This window comes from Xiphias gladius, chromosome 24 (genome assembly GCF_016859285.1).
Source record: "Xiphias gladius isolate SHS-SW01 ecotype Sanya breed wild chromosome 24, ASM1685928v1, whole genome shotgun sequence".
In the NCBI taxonomy this organism is placed as follows: domain Eukaryota; kingdom Metazoa; phylum Chordata; class Actinopteri; order Istiophoriformes; family Xiphiidae; genus Xiphias; species Xiphias gladius.
In genome coordinates, this window is record NC_053423.1 from 4622153 (window position 1) to 4641544 (window position 19392).

Below are 19392 nucleotides of genomic sequence, written 5' to 3' on the forward strand. Positions count from 1 at the left end.
CTGTCTGGGGCAGTAAGGCTACACTGGGTCCACCTAAAGGTCACCAGCAGGCTTGCTTTTGTCTGACTTTTCCTTCATACCCAACAGTTCGTCACATGGAGAACTGTTCAGCAGAGTATTGAGCATAGAAAACAACTCCAGACTGGGAATGGCTGTGGCTGCTATTCTCACAGCAGGCAGCACTGTGTGATGTGTTTACTTCCTAATACCAGTCAAACAAAGGGCACATAAATTTTTATCAGAGATGCATGAATTGAACTGCACCACTATCAGCTCTGGCATCGATGCCTTGTTCTTGGATTACTGCAAATATTATTGAAGTGTTCTAAAAAAAAAAAAAGATCTGAAAAGTCTGTTTTTGTCTTTCTTTCCCGTGTGTTTAAATTTGAATAAGAAATGTCTACTTAACATCACAGGTACACCCTGTAAAAAAATAAAAATGAATTTAAAAAATCCATACCTCTGGGAGTAATTAGTTTTGGGATTAGATGAAGGACATTTTAATCATTTTTGGAATGAGTTTTTCTTTCCTGAGTCGTCCAGCAACTTTACATATACACTCAGTGACAGTGTTTTACCAGCCCAGTAGATGGCAATCTACTATGCCACTCATCTATGATGTAGCTACAGTCTACAAACACATGTACTGCACTCATGTCATGTAGTTCAGCAAATGACCAGAAGAGATCACAGTCTTCAAACTTTTAAAGTAAGTCCCTTTGCAGACAAATGATGTATGACTTGCTCACGTTTCAAGGAGAGCAGATAGGGTGCAACTCAAAATGTACATAGCAGTGTACCTGTAATGGCCATAAATCAGTCGATTTATTCTTTTGCATCTTGATTTTTCCCATATAAATTGTGCAAACGTTGTCCCTGTCAGTGTTTATAAAAGAAAAATATCTCTCCCTGCAGCTGCAATCAAAAATATTTCTGTGCATGTACAATGAAAGAAAAGATGACAAATTGTATCCTTTTGTAATGCACAGACATAACAAGAATATTCCAAATCTGACTTAACCTCCCTAGCTCCTGTTTTAATGGATATATTCAGCATAAAATGTAAAAAAGAACATCTCTTACTATTACTAACACAATATTTCTCAGTTACATTAATGTTATAAAATCCATGTATTTTCTTTAATATTTTCAACATCCCACCAGTATTTGCTCCAATCCCATGCAATTAAATTGGACTCAACAGCTACAGAATTTTTCAGAGTTGTTTTACAACCTGGGACAACTGGCAGATCAAATGGAGCAGAGAAATACACTATATGTTCATTTATGACCATCTAGCTGTGCTCAAAATGTGTTCAACAAATATACCTGTTTCAAGACATCTTTTCTACATTGGATGTTTTTGCACTGAATAATCATGTGCGAGGGTTTTACTTGTCACATATACAAGCATTATGTATAATGAAATGAAGTGTGTCATAAACATTAAGGCTGTGCAAAGAAAATGTCTGAAAAATAAGACTAATAAAAAAGAAATATAAATGTTGGTATCATTAGATTACTTATGATTATTATTGATCCTATTGCAATGTGACAATGACTCCTCTTTATATCAGCGGAAGAAACTCCTAAAGCCAAGTTTTTTCCCCTTGTGACAGGACAGACTGCTCACCTGGACTTTTCAACTGGATTACATTATCCACCACATCTGTTATATTTCAGATTCATCTGTTGATAATCTTTTAAGTACTGTCTGTATATACTTTTACCATGTGTATATATTGTATAAATGATTCTTAATTCATATAAATATTCGGGGTACAGTTAATTCTATTCAACAACCATGTGCCATCCTGCACCTTACTGTACAGCTTTTGCGAATATCAACCGATGCACTAATGTACAGTTAATTATGGTATATTACTATCATTGTATAGTGTAATTTCAGCACCTAGTAAAGTCTAGTTACGGTTCTATCTTTAGTCTCTATTCTAGTTTTATTTTATTTTATTTATTTTTATATTTCATTTAGTTTGATTTAGCTTTTCAACGTACCTCACTGTTTTTCTGATTTATGCGAAGTGGCTGCTGCAATTTAATGAATTAATAGACTAATCTATTTATCTATCTTTATTTGATATAATAAGCCAACTAATTTACAAAAGATATACTTTAACATTGGAAAACTCTATTCAGGACCACAAATTTTCCTCGAATTCAACAAGACTGTTGTAATCATTTCGAATAGTGACGCTCCAGGTGAGAGGGGACAAACCATGTGGAACTGCCTAACTGTAACCATGACGACACTTTCCCTACCTCCAATCAAAGGGGTTTAGTCCCGAAACTTAAACATACCTTAACCATATTTTTGTATGTCATTCCCCTGCGCTACCCAACCTTAACCATGAAATGTTTTTTTGTTTTTTTTGTTATGACACTGGTCACGTGGTTCCTGAGGGGCGTGTGGTCAGATTTTTTACTAGTGGGGGAGCGATCACCTTGCGTAGATGTGCGCATGCGCAACAGTATTTAATCTTCCCACGGAGTTTACGTGCAACAGCTTTTGAAAGCAAAGTGGGAAAAAAAAGAAGTTTTAAATTAAACATTTAAATTGTCTCCTGGCATTTGGAGTAAAATGCAGGCGATGCTTGTATGCTTTATCTAATTTCCCCGCTTTGGAAAGTTACTTTTAGGACTTTACTTGGGTCAAAAGGTAGTTAGTGAAGCTAGTTCCGCCTTTATTTCTCACTGTGATGGACAGCAGCGACAAGTGTCAGAAGTAATCAGGGGTCAACGAGATACGAGGAAAACACGTCTCCTGCCTTTGGATAGATTTCCACACGAGTTAAGCGGTTGTTAGAAAAGGTGAGTAGCCTTTGTGCGCCAATATACGTAGATCTTTTGAGCTAGAACAAGTGTTAGCTAATTTACTTTAGCGAAAAAAGCTAATGCTACAGTACAGGGACAGTAGCCACCTGTTGCTGACTGTACTTTAGCTAGCAACAGCCAAGGATTAGCATTATGCCAGCACTGTTTGTAATGCGTTTCTATGTTTAGCGCACAAACCTACTTTTGGTTGGTCAAATTACAAAGGGAGAATGCACAGGGAGATCGAAAACAGGTTATAGGACGGTACTCAGACTGTGTTACAGTATACCTAACTTTCTAACAGTTAGCCACAATTAGCCGCTACCTGTACCTGTGTGATTGGCTTGTTAGTGTCCATATACTGTATGCAAGAAGGCTATGCTGAAGATCTGAAAAAACCGTACTCATGGCTTCATGGACGTTTGTTCACAGGACACTTAACCACCGCAAGTATGTTAAAACCTATGTTTAAAAAAAATAATAATTTTTATTTATTTATTTATATATATATTTATATATTTATTTATTGTTTTGTATTTCTTCTAACTCAGTACATTTGAATTTGAGGCGTCACAGAGCCCTCGGACGTTTGCATGGCAGTTGAAGCATTAAATTACAATGACTGAAGGGAGGCTTCAGGTGTATATTATTTGTGGCAACTTCCCCATCTGTGAAGCATTCCAGTGCATTCCATTCACAGGCCCGTCTACTTGTTCCAACAAGCATCCAGTGCTTTTAGTACTGACTGAAAGCAGCAATACGCCCTATGGGGCAACACAGACTGTTAGAAGAGAGAGGACAAAAGGAGCTGCAGCTTATTGTATTTGTTCTAGATAGGCAGCATTGTAATCAGGTCATTCATGTTATTGTACTTTGTATACAGACAGTCGTGGATTGTTGCATCTCACAAGAATTACACCTCACTTGCCGAGCGGAAGAGATGTTTTTTTTAATCTCAATCTAAATACGTAAAGGTGGGTAGCAATGTGGAATGAGTTTGAGACATCGGCAGTGATAGGGCATGTTGCAGGGGATTGGCGTTGCTTTTCAAAAGATTCAAATGGTGGAAGTGGACACCCACCGTGGAATGTCACTGTAATCTTGTACCTTGTACCTTCTGTTTGTCTGGGGGTAATTTTGTACCCAAGGAGGTAATGTTTGCAGTCCGGTTAAAATGTTAGTTAGGAGTATGTCTCAAAAACACTAACATTTAACATTTTTAAATCAGATTTGATGGTAAGTTTAGCACTTATTTTCTGAATCCAGATGCAGATCAGATATTTCTAAAAGTGCATTTTGTAGCCTCAGTAGAGGTATCTTCTCTCTCTCAAGTCCATTTAGATTTTGGAAACAAACTGTAAAGGTGGTACAATTTGGTAAAACAAGCTACTGTGGTTCTTAGAATAGAAATAAACCAAAAACGTGTTCAGATGAAATTATTTGAGCATTTGAATCTTATGGGTCAGTGTGTGTCTTATATAATCAGATGTGTGTGTGCGCCATTATCAGCTAGCAGTTGACAGTGGCTCATTGAAATCCATGCAGCTCGCTCCCAAACAAACTTCGGCTTAGCCCTTTATTTAGTGATTACTCAGTCTGCAGAATGAAACTTGGCACAATGGCTGATTGTACTCCTCTCAGCTTTGCAGGGCTCTGCCCCATTATCCGATGAACTGGGAGTTCTTAATGAGCTAATTGGGAGCTTACAGTGAACAAACAAGATTGTGTAAAATTTATGAACTACTGTCCAGTGGCAAACAGAGCAGAGCTGATTTTAAACAGTGACTTTTCAAAGGAACCCTATCTATTAAGAATGTCAGTGATAGTAAGAAGTACCTGTTTAATTATATCATAATTCAGCAATATCAGGAATTTTTATTGCTTTGCCGTCAACATGTAAGTTCCATTTGAACTGAGTAAAATGTACATTAACAAGGTTTGGAGTCTGTGTTCAGCTCTTGCAGTCTTAGATGAGATGCACTATTTGTGTTTTATTTTTGATGACAAGCAGCAAGCCTGGCAGTGAGCTTGTCCAGTTAGCATTATACCAGTTGACAGTGGTGGTTTGCAATCTTGTCTGTGGCTTTCCAGAGTGTGCTTTGATTTATGGGAGTGAATTATTCCCTGGTTACCATGGCTCAGTTACCAGTAATTTTATTTTCAAGGCATAAGTTGATATAATATGCACTCATCTTTGAAAAATTAGATCAATTATCACTGTGGAAAAGAATGGTGGTTAAAGTGAATTAAAAAACATTTAGAAAATCAAATGATGGTTAAGGAATTTGTGAATGAGATTTTTTGGTTGAAGATCGTTGCTAAGACATTGAAACCACAGAAAACAGGAGTTCGCTCCTGTTATTTTCGCTCCTTATTTTCCTTATTTTCAAGAGGAAACATGTATATCAGATGGATAAAATAACACAATCTGCCTTAAGTGTAATTGTCTCGGTTGTTGCATGATTAAGGAAGGTGTACCTCCATGCAACAGTGGTTGGAAATCTTTTACAAGCTTATAGTTCATTGCCTGCATTAGCATTATAGTGCAAACATGCAAAACATAATTGTTAGCCTCTTGTTCATTTACAGCCTGACTTGTAGTCTTTTTTTTTAAAATTGTTCTGCTATAAACGTACATTTGACAAATAGCAATGCATTGACATTTTTGCAGAATTTATTCACATTGAAATGTCGGTCATAATGCGTCCTAAATAGTTCATACATTACTCAAAGTATTGCAACCTTATTGTGTAAACAAGTCTGAACCCTCACCTCCATAAGAAATATAAAAAAGGCGTACAGCTGCACTCATGTGAAAGTGCTGAAATACCTCTGTTGGATCCTGTTACTAAACCTGAAAATCGAGCAGCCATTTTGCATACTGTTCTCTAAGTTATACTCCTTCTAATGCTGAGATATTTCCGGTGGACCTGATACACAAAGAAATGTGTGGAGGCAACGAATTAAAACCGGACATAAGCTAATTGAGATCAGAAAGTTACCTCTTCAACTTTTGGATTCTCTGTAAGATAATGGCAGGACTAGGTGTGAACCTGTGTGCGTTTGTACATGTTTATGTGGTGTCCTTAGGCCTTCAGCATTACAATATGGAGACTGGCTCAGCTTCTGTAGTTTCCCGGCTTGTATGCTCACAAAGCGGTGCACATTAACTCGACTCAGTGTTTGCTTTGCTGCCAGCCTGAACCAGCTAATTGTTGCCCTTCAGAGCTGGAGCTCGCCTGGGCCCAGTGCACCGGTAGGATATTTGAGAACAACATTGGGTTGCAGTGGTGCTGAACCTCATCTAGTGAATTATTTGTGAGTTCAAATGTGTATCAACTTCTCTCTCTGTATGTGCATGTTGGAAACAATGGATAACAAATTGATTATGCCATTTTTTTTTTTTTAATGGCATGAAAATTAACGAAATCAAATAGGGCTGTCATTGTTAATTAGCTCAGATTTAATAGATATTTTGTGTATTTAGTAATGAGTATTTTATGACATTGATATCCAGGCAGAAATATATTGTCAACAAATAGCAGGCTTGTTGACAATATATTTATATAGGCTGATGAGAGCTTTCATACTTTTTCTTGCTTTTGTTTTTTCCCTTTGGGTCACACTGCTCTTTAGCATAGTATGCTCTCATGTCCCCTCTGTACCGTCACAGTAAATGAACAAATAGTGTAAGCTAACATTTTTGATCATTCTTGTGGACATTACTTTCATACCCTGAGGAAGATATGCAGCAGTAACATGCACACTAGAGAAGTGGACTTTAGCCTTTTCAATGGATCATTTTTAGTGGTGTACATTACAAACATGTAATCCTGCTTGCAGCTGTTGAGCATGTGCTGTGTGTACATTAAATGCCAGGACTTGTCAAACCAGTTGGACTGAACCAACACTGACCAGGCAGAGGGTTGGCTGCTCCTTTTAAAAAAAGCTATTTCTAGCTGATTTAAAAGATCAAGGCAGAGTTGGTTCTGTAGTTTGCATGGGAGCTAATGGACTCATTTTAGTAGTATAACAATATCTTGGTATTTTTGTCAGTGGTGATGACTGTGACCTGGCAAAAGGAGTGCCATAATCAATTTGCTGCTAAGTTGTCCCACTGGAACCAGAAGTCAAAGCCAAATTGCATGGACAGTACTTCAAAGATCCAAGATCAGTGATCCTCAGTAGAAGTACGTTAAGCTGAATCAGTTAGCCTATAGTAATTTTCTTTCATCATGACTACATTTGAAAGCTGAATTCACAGAGAACCTGTGGCACCATAAGAAGCTGGTCTAGTCCATCTGACAAGAGGGTCAAGTACTTGCCTGCAGGCTACACTCTCCTTGTCATTCTGCAGTGTACGCATTGGGCAGTCTACTTAGTCACACAGATTGGGTTTTACCAGTTTGTTGTCAATGGACTTTTGACATTCCAAAGTGCAGCCTGATACTGCTGTTTGGACCCTTCCCTGTCAACGTCATGATATAGACACACCTACAGATTTTGACCAAATACAGGTAGGGCCCTCATTTGAATAGCTACTGTGTAGCTCACTGGGAGAGACAACACAGATTGTCTGTATGTTTGTCAGTTTCAGCTGCTTATCTGTCCTTATGATCCTGATGTTGACACTCTGCTCAGTCCCCCTCTGCCTAGCTGCTCAGTCTTAAAGCTGCAGGACATTCAAAATTGTGAATTTTTAACTAAATGGTGTTGGTGTTATGCCATCAGTTAATAGAAAGTAATTTAAATTTTTCCTGCTCCTAGTTATGACTTAATGACTATTGCTTAACAGTAGGACTGGGCGACATAGACCAAAGGCCATATCTCTGTATTTTTAGGCTGAGTAGTGATACACGATATATATCTCGGTATTACCTATGAAGTGGGCTAAATGTTCAGTTGTAAGTCAGAGCCATGTGTGAGATGTTACAAGCACTTTTATTAAAACAGACTGTGATGAAAAGAAATGCAAAGACAGGGTTTCCTTCCCTGTTTAAAAATGTACAGCTGCAAAATCTCTAAAAATGAAAAATAATATAAAATAAATAGCCTATATGAAAGAAAAATGGGCCTATCCAGTGTTTCCCACAGGTTGACAAATTACTTGTGGTGGGTGGGTTGGACAATGTGTGATCGATGTGCATGCAGAGACTGACCCAGGTTATTTTCTGTAGCTACAATTTACAGATGCCCTGTAAATGCCTCACATGCAGGCTATGGATAGACCCTAGCTAGGTGGCTGTGCGCAGAGAAGCCTCTAGTTCCCACTTAATTACTGCAGTGCACACAACTCAGAAAAGTGTGTGGCAAAAAATGAGTTTGTTTGAAAAGAGTGAAATAAGGTACCTAATCATTCTAGCTAAAACCGAGTGATTTTATCTATCTGGGTGGGCTTATTTATGGGAAAGGGTGCTATCTCTGAGAATGCTCCTTCAGTTGTTTCCAACATCAATAATAGCCTGATTTAAAATACAGTATGATTACACTTATCTTCTGCAGTGTGGACCGGTAGTGGTTGAATGCTGAAATTGCAGTTTAAGTTGTTAAAGTTATTGCTTTGTTACTGTCACTGCAGTATGCTGTTGTTATTGACATCTTGAAATGTTTTTGCATTATTTTGACGGATGTCCTGTTTTAATTTGCATAAAATAGAAACACACTTAATTCTTAAGAATTTGTGTATTACAAAGTTGTTTAATTTCTTCTGTAAATTCAAATGTAGGTAGGTAGGTAGGTCGAGATATGGAGATATGTGGGGAGATGGAGATAGATCGATGGAGATGGATGGACATAGATGGATATATATAGATATATATAATGTGTGTATCTATGTATATGTATATGTATATATACACGTGTGTGTGTGTGTGTGTGTGTGTGTGTGTGTGTGTGTGTGTGTGTGTGTGTGTATATAAAACTAACCATGATTAAAGATTAAGCTTCCTGTAGCTTTAACATGGACAGTTACCTTTACAGAGACCACTTTATAGCTGTATTGCTGCTGGAAATGTACAGGATGATCATGTCTAAAATTAAAACTAAGCTTAATGTTGTAACATTATTCTTTGACAGTTTGAAATGCTGTGTTTGGTTGCTGTTGAAAATCTTACATGTTAATACTCAGGACTTTTGACTCCAGTTTTGACTATGGGTCCATTGACCATGAGACCAAAAAACTCTCAATGGTCAGAATTACCAAAAGGGACAGATGTCGTTGTTTTGACCTACAGTCTACAATATCTACAATATATGTATGATTTTCTGTATTATATGTTTGTCTCGAGTCAGTTTCTTGTTGTTTGTTGTCCATGTATAAAATTGTTTGTTTGTTTGTTTTTTTTTTAACCATGTAAAAGTTTAATGTGTTACAGAACAATTGGAAAATACCCCCCCTAAAACATACACAGTTGTCAGTTCAATGGGTACACGTAATTAAAACTAATTCAGTCTAATACAACAGCCCTGCAATAAATTCTTCCTTCATGAAGGTTATAATGTTCAGTTTTTGTTAAAACTGTTTGAGAGAGATTTTGACTCAATTGTATACTCATTTTGGAGGCTGCAGTTTAGGTGGCTGTTGAATAGTATTGCACTATACTGACAAATATTTCTATTATTTTGTCAACCCAATTTATATCAATGAGAGTAGACTGAATAACAGAAACTCCTCTCTGTATAACGCAGTACAGTTCAACAGCCAGATTTACCCAATAAACTGTTAAATGAGTGTAATTTGAAAGTCCCAAAACAACCTTAGAAGTCCCCATAAACTGATTATGACTTCAGCTTGAGAAAAATGACTGCGTCACTGCATGTCTCATTCTATCACACAGTTGCAGTTATTACTAACTACATCTTTCCAAACCATGCAATGGTTGTATGTGGGTTTATATATGTTTATTGTGTAAAACAGAGTAAAACAGTTAACTGTTTTGTCTCATCTTTGAGCTTTACACACCACTTAATGTAAGATGATTTACAAAACAAAACTGCACACAACATGCTCATATTTACCAGCCCATCTAGTATGTTATCTGTTTAACCAAAGGGCTTAATTGTTTAAGAGTGTATTTTTTAAGAGTGTTCACTGTGTGTTTAATTGTTTACCTTTTGTTCCTCATCTCCTTTCAGAAATAATGTACCAGTATTCCTATTCTCCTGGACACTGCAATCAGCTTATAACTTCTAAATCTTGACAGCTGTTTTCATGTCTCTTTAAATTAAATTTGGAATTAGACATGTTGCTTTGCCTTTAAGTGTAGAAGGATTCAGAATGGATTTTTTGCAGTGTGTCAGCTTATTAACGCACTATTTTTTCTTAGCTAACACAGCAGAGCTTTTGTTCAGCTTCAATCTGCCCCCCATTAGCTGCAGAGAACTGCTAGTCTATTGAAGTGCCCTGAAAGTCATTCATTTATTTACAGAGCAATAATGGAAAACTAGAGTCTTAAGTTATTGGAATGACTTTTGTTAGTTCTAGTAAAGTTTAACTTAAATATCAGCTAGTTTCAGATTTACTTAGTTCCCTAACCCCTGCATTATGTTTCATGTGACTGAATTTTTTTGTATTTTTTGTAAATTAGTTATGATCAAAATGACGACAAGGGAGAGGATTTAATGAAGTAAAACATTTTGTTTAACCTGTCTTGTCTTGAAGAACTCTTAGATACATACTTCTTATAATGAAGTAATCTGTTGTATTGGTATTCTCCTAAATTTATACATTTCATAATGATTCCATTTGTTCATGTGTTTCAGGAGCTGCTGACTGCTGAGTTTTGGACACCGATGGAAAATCCTGGTAATAAAAACAGCCTTTTTTATAATTACTGTAATAAATACAGTATTTTGTATTAATACTGTATTTATTAATACTGCCTTTTTTATTAATACTGAAAATTGGTTTCATACAACGACAAAAACTAAAAATTCTTTTTTTTTTCTACACAAAAGTTTTTCTTTTGTGTAGAAAACCTTGTTTAACTTGGAGTTGGAAAAAAACCCATCTGTTTCTAAAGATTTTATTTTAGTATACTGTATATGCTGACTATAGTGAGACTGATGTTATCTCAATCATAGTATCGTGATGACAGAAAGTGGTGAGTCAACAAACACAGTGCTATGTTATGAAGCAGTCCATTAAGGGGCTGACCCTGTGATGCACTGTGCTGTTGATACTGCACTTATCTGATTGGCTCTCACCCGGAGGACACACCTGTAGGTTAGCAGAGCTGCCGGTTTCTCTCTCTGCCACGCATGGTCTTGTGTCTATTTCACAACTGACCTCGATCATTTGACAACCTCAACGTATCACGTATAGACTTACGTTGGTCAGAGGATCTTTGTTCTTAGGCTGAACTGTTGTCGGGAAATTTTGACATCTGTGAGGAATACCTGGGATGGCTGTGCAGTCTGAATATATTTGTGAGTGAACCTGCTTTCTGTCTGTTGTTGGATGTGAAAATTAGAACATTTACATTTCAGTTTTATACATTTGGATTTACATTTGAACATCTTTCAATTCCGTTAACTGTAATACAGTTCAGATAAACTGGACTTCCTCCTCGACCCTGTTCTAAAAGTAATGTGTTTCTGAGATGAAGGCATGGCTGTTAAGCAGCTGGCATGCTTCACATGTCCATGTATTTTGATCTGAAAAGGCAAAGTCATCCAGCGTATTGGCTCATATTATTTTATATTGTATCTTTTAGGGTTGTCATGATGACATAGTATTATTTTTCTGAATCATCAAGTTGTTTTTGTTTAGCTGGCCTCCATGTTCACTTTCAGGTTTGTTTAAAAGCCTGAAGAAATATGTTTTATCTCCATCTGCTGCTTTTCTTTAGAAAGAGTGAAAAAAAGATTTAAATTTCATGATGAGTCATAAATTAGAAGATGTCATTGGTTGTCATCCCTGTTTATTTACAAGTGATTTCAAGGATTATTGTCCTAATCATCGTCCTTTTATCAAAAGGCAGACTTGCATTCCACACATTCCTGTGTCAGTCGTTCTTCTATGCTGTAGCTTTAATTGGACTGTAGAGGGAGCAACAGTTATGTAGCATGTTATGAAGTGAGCTTCTTCTGATGCATTGAATGTCTGAAAACACAGGGATAGTTTTGTCTCTTGCTGCTTACCAAACCTCTTCTTAGCTAAATTTTAGATTACAATCTAATATACCTCAATATATACCAGCAATAGCATCTTGTTTTTGCCTACATTTTATGGAAAGCTATTAATTTCATATCCTCGTCCCCGCATTTGGGGAGAAAAAACTTCATAAACATGTTGTTACACTGTACTGTGTTGTACTCTGAGCAGAGAGGATAATTTTCTATAAACCAGCTTCCGTCTGATTAGCAGTGGAAAAGATAGTTAACATCTTTTTTCCTACTTTCTAATTTAATCTCTAACATGCAAGAAGCAGTGTGCCTAACTCCCAAACACTGATTACATATAACAAAATCACACAGTGCTGTGATAAAAATGTTCAGACACAGATTACCTGGTTGCCTTGTTTCTGTCCAGCATTGGTATGTTTCTGAGACTAAGGCCTCTAGACAAGTTTTGATGTTGTGCCTGCTCAGGTTTTGTGTGTTTGACATTTCAATATTAGATATTGTTTTGTTACTTTTCAATGTGTTACAAAAGAATTTAAAGAGATACAATATGTAAAACTAAACATAACAACAAATTAAATTGTAATAAAAGCATTCGCACCCAAACCTGAGGGAGGTATGGTCAAGGAATTGTGTTCTAGCTGTAAAATAGAGTGGCTAATATCTAATACAAGTCGTATCAGTTTCCACGTGCATTTCATTGTTTAAAATGGCAATCCCCAGACACCTCCGCTGTGTCACTTCCTCTTCTCATGTACTGAGCTCCACCTTGGCCCAGCTCACCTTCCACTTCTCGAGTTACCTTACCCTACAGAGCCCGCCCATCGCCCTTCAGGGAGTAGTGTTTTATCAGTCTGTGAAATGGTGCTGGCGGGGGGCCCCACTGCATCGCAAATCCCTCAAGGCTCGATGGCTGGACCAGCCAAATCTCAAAGCTCGCCTACTGTGAACTTTGCCCCCGAAAAATCTGCTCTCAGGAATGAAAGGCATCCAAGCCTGCTGGATTACCTTATTGGTGTACCTTATTTATGAAGCCAGAGCTCGAAGAAGGGTGGGACCTAAGAAGTGAGTGACTGAGTGTGCTTGTATTTTAAAGCAAAAGAAGGAGGGAGGAAGGGAGGGAGAGACCAAATAAAACAGGCTGAAGGGAGGGGGGAGGGCAAGACTGTAGAGACAAGAAAGGCTAAACGACGCAAGTGAGCAAGACAGTCTTGAGTTACAGAAGCTCTATGTCTGGTTGGAGAAGAGCGAGGTGGCTCTAGGTTTTCCTCTCCTGCCGTGGGCCTCAGGAGAGGCAGGGCCCAGCAGGCCATTGGGGACAGGAGCCGTAGCATGGGACACAGTGCTAGCAGTGAGACAGTGGCCGGGCAACCAGCCCAACACAATACGGGTGAGTCCAAGGCTAGAGGCTCAGCACTCAATGGTTCCCTTGAACATAACTTTGACTGATTTTAGATGTGGAAACAACATGGCGAACATGTTTGCATTTGCGTAAAATGGAAAGCCAACAAGAGCATATATGAGCAGGTCTTTTTAAACCAGAGAGAAACTTGAAGGTGGCAGGAACAGACAGGTGTAAAAGTATGCGTGCAGATGGAATGTGGTGATTGTGAAATATACAGACCACACAAACCTCTGTCTCTGCACGCAGCACTCCATCTCCCTGTTGAAGCCTTTTTGAAATACAAGATTTGAGGGTACAAGGCACCAACTGACACCAGCTCTCCAAATATGGATCTGTGTTTTAACTTAAGTGACATGACTTTTAAGTCATATTGTCATCCAAAGGTGTACAGAGAACCAAAAAAGCACCTGACTCTCCGTTTAAGCTAATAACAGTTCAAACACTCAGAACCTTCTTTGCTGTCAAAAAAAAAAGAAGGATCCTCTTTGTTGTGTCTGCACACCTACAATTCCTCTTAACAATATAGCTTGCAGCTATTGGAATCCAGCATCTGTGTAATGCACTTCACCCACTTGTCTGTAACCTCTTTTCTGCAATATCACAAACTTTAATTTGGTCATGGCCTTTTGTTTGGTATACAGAAACAATGGTCCGTTCCCTTAGAATTTGTTGGATCAATATTGGCTTTATATTTTACTATAGGGTTTCTCTTTAAACACACTAACTCCACTTCCTACAGAAAACAAGTAACATAAGATCATCCTCTTGGTTACATATTTGCTCTCTATGCAAGATATGTTTTTGCCCCTGGCGTGCGATTTTGTGAAGTTTGTGTCAACATATGTGATTGACATGAGTCATATGGACAGCTTGATCAGAGGAGTCCAGGGTATTGCATTAGAGCCAGCTGGTTAGTGCAGCTTTCATGCTTTTATTAGGTCTTTGAGTTTGAATGGCTGAACATTTACAGAAGTCTGTGTTGTTAATAGTGTCTTAGGTTCCCTGTTTTAGAATCCGTTTATCAGACCTGACCTGTGGCAGACCGCTTTGTGTTAGTGTTTAGTCTTAGCATTGAAAGATTTTTTCCTCTTGAACGTCTTTCACCTCATCTGTTAAATGTCTGGGGTAAATGTCTTAAATTCTCTGCTTCTTTTGTGAAAAGAAGCCATCTCAAATAGCCATGCTGTACTGTAACACAAGGTCACCACATCACACACTGATTCTGTTGCAGCCAAGCCACATCACTGCTATCCCAGATCACTGCCACCCCACCCCTCCCAGTTTACCACCCACTGGTGCCTGGGTTATGTTTCAGGAATAGCTGTGAGGCCAGTGCACTGTACAGAGTTCACTGACCTTTGTCAGCCTGCATTTCAGCATGGGATTTCTCAAGCATCCAACAGCCTTCTTTACTTCACACAGTCGGTGGACAAAATAATGTAAACATTTATGGAGAGACTTTTGTATGAACAGAATTTGATGCATTGGTGGTCATCTTAGGTTGACTGCAAATTAACCAGCACTAAAGTGTGTTTTGTGGCAAATTATCAGTGCTTGGGCTGCAACTAACGACTGTTTTCCTTATTGATTAATATGCAAATTACTTTTTCGATAAATTAATAATTTTGTCTATTAAATTTTAGAAAATGGTGAAAAATCCTGTTTCAATTTCCCACAGCCCAAGGTGACATCTTCAAATGGCTTTGTTTTGTTTTGTCTAATCAGCAGTCCAAATGATCACATTTGAGAAAATGGAAACACAAAATGATTGGCATTTTCCTCAACAAAATGACTAAAACATTAACTCAGTGATCAAAATAGTTGCAGATTAAAACTGTTAAAATATTCCATATGGCTGGACAGTCTCAACTCATCAAAACACACATGTATACCAAACACACAAACTGCACTGACACAGAAAAACAGTGGTAACACATTAAGGGTGATCAACAGGATTATACACAGGGTAAGAAATATTGCTTATTGACATAGAAGGCATTCTGACCTGCCTGTATAAAGTTTTTCTGTCTGCTACCAGTAGAGATAAATTAAACCAAGTGTGAAGACAAAGAGTCATTTTAAAAAGGTCAAGGCTGAAGAGTACACATCTTTCTGTACTGTCATGTGATACATGACACAGTGTAGCATGGTAATAAAAAGTTGTACTTAATCCAGCAGTTGATTCATGTGTTGTGATCTCTAATAATGCATAGTCAAACTGAACATGTTTACACTGAACATGAACATGAACATGCCCTCTCTGACAGATGAAGACATTCTGTTTGAATCTGGAGGTTATTCAGTCTCAAAATTTTAGTTTTGAGTTGCAGTGATTAGTTGATTTCAGTTAGTTGACTGGCTGATAAAATGATGACTTTCAAGATTTACTGACTTCTATAGACAAAAAAATATGATAAATCAAGAAAATAATCAGCAGATTAATCAATAATAAAAATATTGAGTTGCAGCCCTGTTAATTTGAAGTTGGTTATGGCACAGCCTTTGGAAATAAGTACCAGGGCTGCAACTAATAATTATCTCATTATCAATTAATCTACTCGCTATTTTCTTGATTTAATCATTTGGTCCATAACACGTCAGAAAACAGAGAAAAAGCCAATCACAATAACCAGCAGCACAAGGTGAAGTCTTGTTTATTCCGACCCAAGTCCAAAACCCAAAAACATTTGATCAACTATGATGTAGGAGCAAGAAGGGCAGCAAATTCTCATCTTAAATAAGCTTGAAACATTAAAATGTTTGACATTTTTATATGAAATATTACTAATAGGATTAATTGATGAATAAAATGGTTTGCAATTTAACTTTGCTTCAGTCGAGTAATCGATTAATAGTTGCAGCTCTAATCTGGATGTGAAAGTGCTGTGTAAATCATAGCTCGGATTATTTTCTATATTCGAAATCAAAATATTTGGAGTCCTACTTACATACGCAATACAAATCTAAAACACATGAAATTGTAAAAGTGGAATTCTGGTCAGGAAACATACAGAGAATAGTTAGCTCAGTTAGTAAGACATCAGTGGCAGACTGTAGACAGACACCGGCCTTGGAACTAAACATGAAGAGCACTTAAAAAGAGCCAAACCCCAAACAGGTATCAGTGAACAGGGCTGTAGCCCTCAAATGATCACAAATGGCAGCCCATTTTAATATCAGTAGAAAGCCAAAATGGGCTGCCCCATTCTTTCGACAACAGACTAAAGTTTGACTTGTTTTTATTATTAAGAACATAAGCATGTTGTAGTTTAGGGGTGAGTTGTAACTCAGTGTTCATAGAATTCAGGGGATCAGTTTTGTAAGAGGTAATATGCATGAAAAAATGGCAAAAGAAGCAGGAACTATTGTAGACTGGTTAGATAAGAGCTGTGGGACCGAGGTTTACTTCAGTCCGGGTAAACTCTCTTCTATCTGACATATGGAAACCTATTCATATTGTTTCCGCTGCATTTGGTCTGATTGTGGTTGTCCACTGTACAGATGGCACATTTGTCTCAACTGTATGGAAATTGGATGGCAGCCACTGAAAAAACCCACATGGACAGAACCAATATCTGGAAATCTGCACAATCAGCTCTTATATTCCTGATTGATCAAATTCCAGTAGGTGATAATAGGTCAGGCACTAATCATTAACACCTCAATTCGATACAAGAAAAAATTATGTTGTTGTTTTTTTTTTTTTTTGTCCCCCCCCCCCTTCCCAAAGGAGCCTGATGTTCTGAGCCTCCCTGACCCTCTATATTGGCCACATTTATCTGTGACCTTGAAAAACTCATCTTCGGGACATGGGTTTTATAGTGATTAGGAAGGGTAACAATCCACTTTCAGTATCTCAGCGTAACACGTAGAAACACGAAAAAACATGTAGAATCCAGTACCAACTCCTATTCTGTCAGATATTGTTCAGTAGGAATCTGTCTGTTATGGTGCTGGTGAAAGGAAACCAGGGATCCCATCTCTTCACCTTGTGCACCTTTTTCTCATGTCTTGTCTCTTCTAACCCATTTTGCCTCCACTGTTTATGTTGGTTTTCTCCATTCTTTTATTTCATTTCACCTTGTTTTACATCCTATCTACCACAACTTACACTTTGTCTGACTGTGAGCAATTTAGTAATGTAAGAATAATTAATTGACTGATGTGTGATTTGAAGAGTCTGTAAATTCTTCTCATCAAGCGTGCACCTTCACACTGTCATACAGTTCTCAGTGTAGCCACTCTAATGACTGTCTTCCTGTACATTCGATTGCAAAACAGTGGTTAAGTCACACTAAATTCACCCTTCTATTCTTACTGCTCTTAAACCACATGCCTTCTGCACGGGTCTTTGCTTGCTGCTATGTTGCACAATGTTGTGCAACTGCTGCCATTCTACTCATCGGCCAAGAATCATAGTATTGGTTTCACACCCAGTTATTGGTGTCTTTGGATTTTCAATAGCATAAGACTTATTTGGGAATTTTCACTCATGGTTTCTGCCCCAGTTGTTTCTTTTTTTTTTCAGTTTAATCTTTTTCCTCACTATTTTAGTTGTATTATTCTGGTTTAAAAGAAGAATATTAAAACTTGATATTGATGGTGAATGTGACAAATGCAGAGGACATTACATGATCCTATACCTATCACTATCATGGCAAAAATTACATTAATTCACACCACCTTGTAAATAATACCAGAAGAGACTGTGCCCATATTTCATTGTCTGGCTGTCATTGGCCAGCTGAAACAGCTAAGCAGACATTAAGAGTGGAATTTGGACCAGTAATGTTTAGATGTTTGGTCCTTTTAATATGATGATAAGTTATGCAGTAGTTTACATATGAACTCCTGCCCTATGTATGGACATACTCAGCTGACCAGGAATCTTACCTTGTGACTCTTGTCGCCAGAAAAGATGAACTATTTTGTTTTAAGACCTTGTCGCTATTTCTGCACTGACACAGAAGATTCCTGAACTGTATTGTTGGATATAGCCACAGATCACTAGCTTTTGTCATCTGGAAGTAGGCATTTGTAAGACTGCAGATTACATTCCATTATGCCCAATTTATAGTAGAGACTTGCCAAGAACTTTGTGATAAGGCTGGAGAACATGTGGATTGTTAATACAATGTAGAAGAGACTTATCAGTTACATTCACATGAAGACAAAGAACTGTACCATACTGTAAAACAAGATGTGTGTATCAAATGTGTGAGCAGTGCAATCAATGCTGAAGTGCCGTATTACTGAAATGTTGTTCAAACACAGCTTTTTAAACGTGAATCTGATGTGTGAATGTTCAGAGAGTGTGTGTCACATTGTTGGAGATTGCTTTGGCCTTCTGGATACATAGAGATTAAAAATGCTTGACAGAATAAGGCCTAAAATAAGTAGTATTTTGCAAAGATGGATATCCAGCATGAATTTTATCATTCTTATTAAATTTAAATTGAGTTGGAGTGCCAAGTTTTGGCGTCACAAAAACCCAATTCCTTTAAAGGTATAAAAACTCTGAAGACAGCTACTACTTCATTGATAAAATTTGGAGTTTTGGATTATATGCAATACTGATGTCAATCAAAAAACATGTTCATGCAGACGATGAGGTCAACCTGCAACACAGCACAACAGGGGGTGAAGATGGAAACTCTGGTGCGGGAACCCCTCCAACCAAACGCAAAGGCAAGTTCTCCAAAATGGGAAGGATCTTCAAGCCCTGGAAATGGAGAAAGAAGAAGCCAAGTGAGAAGTTCACTGAAACATCTATAGGTATGCTGGGTCCAAGCTTTTACTATTTCCACCTGTTGTGTTCATTACTCTGTGCTTGGTTTATTGATGTATTTTTCCTTTTTTCAGCTTTGGAAAGAAAGATTTCTGTTAGAAAAAGTCGTCAAGAGCTGATTGCAAGAGGTGTTCTAAAGGACATTCCAGAGAATGGTATGCAGAGCTTAGTTGTTTTTGTTAAAGAATATTTTGTGGATGAATTGGCTCCATCTTTACTGACACTGTTTTGTGTCTTCATGGAC

At 37.7% G+C, this 19392-nt stretch overlaps 1 protein-coding gene across 3 annotated transcripts in view; it reads left to right on the forward strand.

The window, feature by feature from the left end:
• Positions 1 to 2489: 2489 nt before the first annotated feature.
• The window catches only part of phactr4a (phosphatase and actin regulator 4a), a 34333-nt gene continuing 17430 nt past the window's right edge, over positions 2490 to 19392 (forward strand). Inside the window, exons 1-4 of one of the 3 annotated variants that reach the window (XM_040121673.1) lie at positions 2490 to 2829; positions 10594 to 10636; positions 18965 to 19135; positions 19223 to 19303. In XM_040121673.1, the coding sequence (XP_039977607.1) occupies positions 10624 to 10636; positions 18965 to 19135; positions 19223 to 19303 (265 nt within the window). In that variant the 5' untranslated portion in view covers positions 2490 to 2829; positions 10594 to 10623. Of the gene's footprint in view, positions 2830 to 6063; positions 6151 to 10593; positions 10637 to 13142; positions 13346 to 18964; positions 19136 to 19222; positions 19304 to 19392 lie in introns of those variants that run through there. The other 2 variants (XM_040121674.1, XM_040121672.1) reach the window with 2 other exon arrangements.